Source organism: Empidonax traillii, unplaced genomic scaffold (assembly GCF_003031625.1).
Source record: "Empidonax traillii isolate 1590-97213 ecotype Southwest subspecies unplaced genomic scaffold, ASM303162v1 scaffold1914:size93637, whole genome shotgun sequence".
In the NCBI taxonomy this organism is placed as follows: Eukaryota; Metazoa; Chordata; class Aves; order Passeriformes; family Tyrannidae; genus Empidonax; species Empidonax traillii.
This window is the reverse complement of record NW_020957107.1, coordinates 83,220-92,416: the sequence shown is the minus strand read 5'-3', so window position 1 is coordinate 92,416 and position 9,197 is coordinate 83,220. Positions and strand designations below refer to the sequence as shown.

Below are 9,197 nucleotides of genomic sequence, written 5' to 3'. Positions count from 1 at the left end.
TTCCAAGGCTCATTTTTCAAGGAACAAAGCAAGCTGCGGGCACAAGGAGCCTCCTGCACCTTTCCCTTCGGGTGCCGTTAGACTGTGAGCCAGCAGCTTCATCCCATCACCAGCCACTCCCAGTGAGTGCCCTGGAGCTCTCCCTGCCTGGGAGCCCGTGGTGACCTCCCCTGGAACTGGGAAGCCCCTCAAGGTCTGGGATTCCTTACCTGAGGCACAGATCCTTCCTCTGCCAAGGTGGAGAGACCCCTGTTTGCAGCAGCTCCTCGGTGAGTTCCTGACACCGCGCTGAATGAACACCAAATCCATGCAGTGAATTCCTGCAGATGTAAACTGTTGTCCCAGTTTACTGAGACTGAAACTGGACCTGGATGTACCCAAGCTCCATCAGGAGTTTAGGAAGCAGTGGGGGGGCTTTCTGAACCTCATACTCAACAGAAAGGTCTCTCTTATCCTTTTATATCTTTGGTCTCTTAGTAAATCATTCCAGCTTGATTCCAACTCGATTTTCCTTAGTCTGGTAGGAAGTACCAGGGGGAACCTCGCCATCAAACTCTGTTCAATCACACGTTCATAAATTCACATGAAAACAACTTTTGCTGAGAACGTTGACGGTGATTCTTTGAGTGACCCTAAACCACTCATGTGTCACAAACTGATGTCGTTGGCAAGATCCTAAATCGGGATTTGTGGCAAAACTGAGGCCCTAAAGCTGCTGAGCTTTTGGGGGGCTGGAGGGGAGAGGCACAGGGTGAGCCATTGCCTCCTTGGAGCAGTGGGTGACCCCGTCCTGAGCCAAAGGGAAGGAGCATTTCCCTGGGAACATAAGGCAGTGCAGCCCCCTCCGTGCCCTGAGCCCGTGCCCGCTCCAGCTCCGGGGCAGGTGCCATCTGTGCTTTTTGGGAAGGGCTCAGCCCCGCAGAGGGGAGGCTGCCCGAGCCCCGGGCACGGGACCTGCTCGCCCCAGGCCCTGGCAATCTGTTCCCTGGGCTCTCAGCAGAGCCTTCCCGGTGCCTCTGCACCCCCCGAGCCTGGGGAGACAGAGATCACAGTGCCGAGGGGTCCTGGGCACTCACAGTCAACCTGCTCGCCAGGCTGGGCTCGGCTCGGGGGGCTCAGCCCTGGGGGACCAGCCTGGGGGGTTCAGCTCAGGGGCTCAGCTCTGGGGGGTTCAACTCGGGGGCTCAGCCCTGGGGGCTCCCAGTCACCCGCTCCCTGCAGTGACTCTCAGCTGGGGCTCAGGGGTGAGTGAGTAAACCCGAGATGAAAGCACCGGGAGATGAAAGCAGGGCTGGGGCTGCCGAGGCAGAGGCAGAGCACGGCTGAGCTCCGACTGTGGCTCTGCAGACCTGTCTGGGCAACATCCTGCAGCGCCGGGGCTGTGGGGGCCGGGCTCAGCCGCAGCCCGGCTCATCTCCCAGGAAGGTGCTTCCCCTCCTCCTCCTCCTCCTCCTCCTCCTCCCTCGGCTGAGCTGCTCTGGCACCGAGGTGGGCGGGTCTTTCCCCCAAAAAAAGGAAGGGGGGCAGAGGTCGGCAGGGCCCTGTACCCCCCGTGGAAGGTGCTGCTCACCTCCTGCACGGCCCTCACAGCATTCCAGGTGTGTGGGAGAGGGAAAGGTGAGGAACAGCCACAGGAGCTGCCCCAGCAGCGCTCACTGCCCACAGGCAGCCCCACTCGGGTCTTTGCAGGCGTCCTGGTTTCAGCTGGGACAGAGCCAGTTTTCTCCCCAGGAGCCGGTACAGGGCCGTGTTTGGGATTTGGGGTGGGGATAACGCTGATAACACCCCGGGGGTTTGGTGTGGCTGGGCACTGCTCACCCTAAGCCAAGGACATGGAGTGTCTCGTGCTCTGCCAGCGACAAGGGGCACAAAACCCGGGGGGAGCGTGGCCAGGGGGACTGTCCACACGGAACAGCGAGTTCCTCCAGCTGAGCTGCACCCACACAACGCTGGGAGAGGGGCTGGAGGGTGCTCAGGAGGGCCCAGCACCTCCAGCGTGCAGGAATTCCCCTCCCCTGCCCACTTCCACCCGAGCTGCAGGGCTGGGAGAGCAGCTCAGCCCTCGGGTACAGGGGCACTGCAGAGACGAGTCAGGACAGCCCCGGGGTGCTGGTGGAGCTCCACAGCTCTGGGAACCAGCTCTGACCTGGCACCTGGAGAGCAGCAGGAGCTGCAGGAACCCCCCCCAGAGCTGCAGGAACCCACCCAGAGCAGCAGGAACCCACCCAGAGCTGCAGGAACCCACCCAGAGCTGCAGGAACCCACCCAGAGCAGCAGGAACCCACCCAGAGCTGCAGCAACCCCCCCAGGGCTGCAGGAACCCCCCCAGGGCTGCAGGAACCCCCCCAGGGCTGCAGGAACCCACCCCAGCCCCAGGAGCTCCCAGCAGCCCGTGTTTGCTCTGCCGGTGGGAGGGCTCTGACAAAGGGGCCGTCACGTGTGTGCTGTGTAAATACAACATAATTTATTGGTTCCATTCCAGAGCACGAGGGGTGTTTGTACGAGCGGCCCAGGAACAAGAGTCACGTATGTACAGACGTTCCAGGGCACGGGAACACTTTGTGAGGAAGGAGTGGTGAGTGGTAGTTTGGTCACTGTTCATAGAAACCTTTTCTCTTACTGGTCCCGACCGTAGGCAGACCCACCCGCCTACTGGGGGCACTGGGAGCTCTCACTGTGCCAGCAGCAGGCAAGGCCAGGGGGCTCTGGCTGCACACCAGGGATTTTGGTCCCACAAGGGCCAAAGGGGAAGAGGGAGAGGGCTCTGTACCCTAAAGGGAAGCAGGATGTGATCCCCGTGGCCAGCAAGGCCGGAGGGCAAGTGGTCCTTCCTGGCAGGGTCAGTGTACCACGAGGTGTGGGAGCAATTCCCTGTCCCTCTGCTCAGTCCCACAGCTTGGCCCAGGGCTGCCAGTGGATCCCCGTGGGGACAGCGCTGAGCTGCACCAGGGGAGCGCAGGAGCAGCTGAACAAGACAACAGCAGCCACCTGGATGATAAAAGAAGAAAATACTAAAGCAAAAATATTGTGGTTCTGAGCGAGCCAGAGCTAAGATTTGTGTGTGTGTGTGTGTGAAAAGAATCCCAAGGTCAGGCTGCAAAGCTGCTTGAAGCACGGCTGTTCTCTGTGGCTGGAAGCAGTCACATGGGGCTGGGTGGCATGTGGGGAGATAGGGAAACATCTGCCTGCCTGGAGAGCTTGGACCACAATATTTTTGCTTTAGTATTTTCTTCTTCTGTCTGTCATCCAGGTGGCTGCTGTCGTGTTGTTCAGCTGCTCCTACAGGGGAGCAGGGCAGATTCCACCAGCAGCAACCATGGGGAAAACGCTGCTCCCAGCAAATCGTGCCGGGGGGGGCACAAAGCTCTGCCCAAAACTGGACTCACAGCCCGTGGAAAAGGTGCTGGAAACAAGCAGCGCCCCGGGGATCCAGCATTCCCTCCCCAGCCCCCAGGTACCCTGCCTTCAGGGGTGGGAATGGGTGTCCCGAGGGAAGTTCTGCTTCCATGGCAGCACCAGCTCCACACACAGCTCTGTCTGAAGTGTCTGGCTCAGCTCACTCAGGGCACAGGGAAAGGGCAGCTCCTCCCCTCTCCAAGAGTGGAGACATTCCCATCAAATGGCCCTCAAAATATTTTTTCTCTCTCTCCTCTTTTTTTTTTTTTTTTAATAGAAATTCCTATAAAAAACTAGTTAATCTAAAGCATCTTTAAAAAAATATTCCTGCAATATCACAGTTTTACATTGAAACTCATTAAAAATATATCATTTCTTTAAGAAAACGTCTCTGTTCTCCCCTTGGGTCGCGACTCCAGCACGGGAGCGGGGCTGGGCCCTCGCAGGAGGCGCCGAGGTGGGAGCAGGAAGGTCAGGGCTCAGTGGCACATCCGGGAGGTCATTTCCTTCTGTCAAAGGCACAGAGAAGGCAGGGGGGTGAAGGAGGGTCCAGGCTGCCCGGTGAGGGGGTGGGTGGATGGAAACACCTGCCCTGTGGTTAGCTGGCAGTGCCCTTCCCAGGTGTGGGGTGACACTGCTGCCCAGAGCTCCGGGATGGGCAGGGCTGTGTTCCCCCCACCATTCCCATTCCCATTCCCAGCACACCCCAGGGGGTTTATCCATCCATGTGCAGATGGCTGACAGTGCTGGGATCACACAGGGCCCTCAGATGAGGCAAACACCTGCTGGGAGTGAGCAACTGCCCCCATCCCTACTCCCAGTTTGCTGGCAGCCAAACTGCAGGGCCAACTGGTCCTGAATTTGGGCAACCAGATCAGAAGAGAGTCATGGAATCACTAAGGTTGGAAAAGACCCCCAAGATCATGGAGTCCAACCATTCCCCCAGCACTGCTGTGTCACCACTAACCTCTGTCCCCGAGTGCCACATCCACAGGTTTGTGGAACAATTCCAGGGCTGGTGACTCCACCACTGCCCTGGGCAGCTGTGCCAGTGCCTGACCACCCTTTCCATGGAGAGATATTCCCGAATATCTAACCTAAACCTCCCCTGGCACAGCTTGGGGCTGTTCCCTCTCCTCCTGTCCCTGTTCCCTGGGAGCAGAGCCTGAACCCCCCCAGCTCCCTCCTCCTGTCAGGGAGTTGCAGAGCCAGAAGGTCCCCCCTGAGCCTCCTTTTCTCCAGGATGAGCTCCCCCAGCTCCCTCAGCTGCTCCTGCTGCTCCTGCCCCTTCCCTGGATCCACTCCAGCCCCTCGATGTCTTTCTTGGAGTGAGGGGCCCAGAACTGCCCCTGGGATTTGAGGTGGGGCCTCCTGAGAAGGCAGCAGAGCCCTCTGTGCTCCCCCCAGCCCTGCACACCCCGACAGCCCCCTGAGCCCACCCAGGCACTCACCAGGGGCTCCAGCTCCTTGGTGTCTATGAGATTGAACTCTTTCACAAAGTAGTAAAAGTGCTTGTAGCAGGTGTTCACGTGGGCTTCCGAGCCCATCTGGGTGATCCTGTCGAAGTGGTGGATGTAGACGTGGACAAAGACCCGGAAGAGCCTGGACAGGATCTTCTTCACCACTGGGAGGAAGTTCTTGGGGAAGGGAGTACCTGGGAGGGAGGAATGGCCATGAGAAATCTTCAGTCAAGCTAAAACTGGTTCCTCAGAGCTAAAATGAATTGGTAAAACAGGCAGATTGAGACAAAAGGGCTTCTGTCCCTGGCAATGTCCATTCCCCTCTCCCTTTTGCTTCCCTTTGGATCAGATTATTCAAAAGCATGGATTTTTGAAGTGACAGAGTGCTGCACTGCTGGCACTGAAAGCAGAGCCCAGATTCCCTGCAGCTGTTTCAGTCAGAGTTTTTCCTCTGCTCCTGTTTGACACATTTATACAAACAGTGCAAAACACCAGATACGACCAAGCGAATTCCCGAAGGGAAGGGCTGGTGGTGTTACCTCCCCACAGTTATCCCCTTAATTTGATATGTCTTTGGTTAAAAATTAAAGCCTTTATGGTGCTCTTTAAAGGCACCAGGTCTGTGTTTGCCCAGGGCCTGACAGCAGGGGGGTTTGGCCATCCAGCACCTCGGTGGGATATCAGGGAGTAAAGTCCACACGGGCTGTTCCTGGAGGAATCAGCGCCAGTTAAACCCTTCCAGTGCTCTGAGAGAGCTGCAGTGTTTCAGTCGGTGTGAAGGGGGAGGATCTGCTTGAAAGCTGAGCTGAAAACAGTAACAACTGAGAAAAAAAAAAAAAAAAACCAACCACAACCCTTGTGCTGTGGGAAGCTCGTTCCTGCCTCCGGAACAGAACCAGCACCCCCCGAGTGCTCCCCACAGCAGAAAGGCTGGCCAGGGGGTCGGTGTCTCAGCTGTTCACAGCCCTCCACCCCGCTCTGCCCACTCCACAGCAGGCTGAAGCAGCATTTTGGCACAGAGGAGGAGCTCGAGGGGCAGACGTGCCCCAAGCAGTGCCCAACTGCATCCTGTCACAGCTCCAGTGGGATAAACACCAGGCAGAAGGGAGGGGAGCTCTTGCTGCTCCTTGTCTCCTGCATGCCAGGAGATGGAAGCTCTGCATGGGCTCAGCCATGTTTACCTGATGCCTTAGGGAATGGATTCTCCCATCCGCAACACAAAATAAACAAACCCCAGCCATCTCCATCCTGCATCCAGAGAAGCTGTGCTTGGATATGCAGACTGAGGTGTCTTAGGCCAAATTCTCCAGGGCCCTGGCAGGAGGTGAAACATGGCCTGTGCCAGCAGCCCACCCCTCTGGAGGGGCAGAGGCAGCCAAACAGACTCTAACAACAAAGAGGCTGATTAGGGCACGTGGCAGCATCACCAGGTGACGCAGAGCCTGGATCCAGGCTGGCAGTGAGTGCCAGGAGAGCTGATCTGCAGGAGCACGAGCTGCCTCTCCTCTCCAGAGCTGCCTCAGAGCCCCTGCTCCAAGGGCAGCCTCCCGTCTGCACGGCCTGCCTGGGCTTTCCTCCAGGTGCTCCAAGGGGGATCTGGTGCAGCTCTGGGTATTTGAGCGCTGCAGAGGAGCTGGGAAGAGCTCCTGGGAGCAGCACAGCAGGAATCAGCTCTGCAGCACCTGGGAAGAGCTCCTGGGAGCAGCACAGCAGGAATCAGCTCTGCAGCACCTCCTGAACACAAATGGGACCTGAGGGCTCCAGGAGAAGGCTCTGCACCTGCCTCCCTCCCCACCAGCCACAGCTGGACCCCGAACTCACCAACGTTAGTGGGGAAGATGTCCTCGTTGTTGATCTGCACCTCGATCCAGTCCATGAGCAGGTTCATGTACTGGGGGGCCGACAGGGCGGTGGGTTTGCGGTACTTGTGCTCGTCCTGCCACCGGTACTCGTACTTGGGGCCCCCCGACATGACGGGGCAGGACTGCTCGGTGCAATAGTCACTGATGGTGCCGTAGATCAGGTTGATGCGGTTGAAGAAGTCCACGACGTGCACGGCCACCCAGTCGTTCTGCTCCTCGCCTGGCGGCAGCTGCACAGCCACCTTCAGGTCCAGCCCGGCGTTGAGCGAGGCCTGAGCCTTCTTGTGCAGCTCGAAGCGCTGCGTGCCCGGCTCGAACTTGCGCTTGGGCCGGAAGGTTTTGTCCTTGTTGAACACCTGCTTCAGAGCGTGGGACATTTTCCCGCCTCCTCGCGCTGCGCCGGGCCCGCCGCGGGGACAGCCGGGGGCACGGCCGGGGCGACTCTGATCTTCAGAGAAACCTCCCTCTGCTCATCTGGTCCCGAGCTGTGACACAGCACAGAAGGGCAGCGATTAGGAGCAGCTCTCTCGACAGGAAACCTTGTGTAAATCCCACGGGAAGAGATCTGGGATGCCATCTGGGCTCTCGCCCCACATCTGAGGAGGGGGGAGCCCGTGCCAGCTTTCCTTCCTCCCCCTTCCCTGCCCAGCCCAGCCCAGCCGGAGCAGAGCGGCTGTCGGGGTGACCTGGGCTGAACAGAGCCCCACCGAGAGAACTCCTGACACATTCCATGTGGGATTGAGGGAACAGGCCTCACAGCCTCTCCCCCCACATCACTGCACCAAGAGCCCCAGCCCTGCAAAGAGAAACTCTGCTCAGCTCTGACACACCAAACAAGGGTAAAAACCACCTGGACCCGACTTTTCACCTGAGCTTCCCCCTTGGGGAACAAAGCTACCCAAAAGGTGAGGTCATGTCAACCCACAGCACAGCTCGGAGCTGCTGCCAGACACCCTCCAGCAGAGCAGCCAGCGGGGAAAGGGTGAGAGACAGGAACCAGAGGGTGGAGGGGAACCAGAAGAAGAAGTCACAGCTCAGGCGCCCGGAAAGCGAATCTCCTGAAATAACCCCAGCCCTGAGAGCAGCCACAGCCTCTGCTGCAGGTGCACACACACATTTTTCACTTCAGTTTAGCTCACTTCAAGATGAGCTTTCCTTCCTCTTCCAGTCTGTGGAGAAGAATCAGCTCCAAGGGTGAGACCCAAGTTAAGATCTGAAGGGATGCTGAGGAGAAACACAGCTCTGTTTATCTGTAGCTAATTATACCTCCTTTGTTCCCACATCCAGCCCCTTGCAGAATTTGTGTCAGGCTGTTCTTTGATGGAGGCTTAAGGCAGAAAGCTTTGTGTACCAAAAATATTGTTTTACATGTGCTGGACAGAAATGCATAAAGTAACAGAAATTAAGCTGATGCCTTAAATAGCACAAGTCAGTTTTCATAATTCTATAAGCCAGCAAGCAAACAAACCCCTTTCCCCAAGCAGAATTTCGATTAGATTTATATGAAGCCACAGTGTTGTTCCAATAGGTGAGCAGCGTCCTCAAATGTTGGGAAGCAGATCCCAAACTCAAGGTCACGACTGCCATGGCTGCAATCGAGCCCGTCCCTACCAGATGCCGCAGTGCTAATCAGCAGTTCTTCTCTGGAGAAAGATTAAAAAGCTTTAAGCCAAGGCCTCTTGTTTTCTTATTTAATTACAGCGAGGAAGAAACCCCAAACCACTCCAGTTCAGCCCACTAAGAACAGGCTCGACGTTTCCTGCGGGAATGGGCTCAGTGACCTCTTCCGTGCAGGGGCAGGGAGATCCCAACTCCTGTCGCAACACGGGCCACGATATGTGCTGGGAGAAACCAGAGTGTGGTTCAGGGAGATCCTCCCTGGGCTGGGAGGTGAGTCCATGGCACACATCTCATCGTGGAATGGTTGGGTTGGAAGGGACCTCAAAGACCACGCCATGGGCAGGGACACCTTCCAGCAGCCCAGGCTGCCCCAGGCCCCACCCAGCCCAGCCTCGCTGCTGCCAAAACAGCCCCTGCCACCTGCTGTGGGGAGGCAGGCCCAGGCCCAGGGCAGGGGGCCGTGTCCCTGGAGCGTGTGACAGCAGCACAGCGCGGTGAGGAAGCCGAGCAGCAGCGCTGGTGGCAGGGCTGTGTCACAGCCTGGCCACATCCTGCGGCACGGCCGGGCCGGAAGCTGCGCCCACCCCGCGCCACGGAACCAGCAATGTGGGCACCACGTGCTGGGGATGCAGATGGTTCCTCCAGCAGCAAATCAGTCCCAGAGAAGGCCTTGCACGCAACGAGCTCCTTGTGGTGGGGATGGAGGAAAACACGGCCCCTGACGCACGCAGGGGCGGGAGCACCGCCCTCCCCAGAGCACCAGCAGCGGCCCTGGAGCAGCACAGCTCCATTCCTACTGCTTTGACTCCATTCCTACTGCTTTGACTCCATTCCTACTGCTTTGACTCCATTCCTACTG

General features: G+C 58.0%; 1 protein-coding gene across 1 annotated transcript in view; it reads right to left on the bottom strand.

Moving 5' to 3' along the window:
* Positions 1–3,427: 3,427 nt before the first annotated feature.
* Positions 3,428–9,197, bottom strand: part of MOB3A (MOB kinase activator 3A) — an 8,529-nt gene continuing 2,759 nt past the window's right edge. Inside the window, exons 2-4 of the mRNA XM_027909011.1 lie at positions 6,678–7,203; positions 4,848–5,050; positions 3,428–3,905 (exon numbers count right to left, since the gene is read on the bottom strand). Coding sequence (XP_027764812.1) covers positions 3,876–3,905; positions 4,848–5,050; positions 6,678–7,095 — 651 coding nt within the window. The 5' untranslated portion in view covers positions 7,096–7,203 and the 3' untranslated portion in view covers positions 3,428–3,875. The remainder of the gene's footprint in view (positions 3,906–4,847; positions 5,051–6,677; positions 7,204–9,197) is intronic.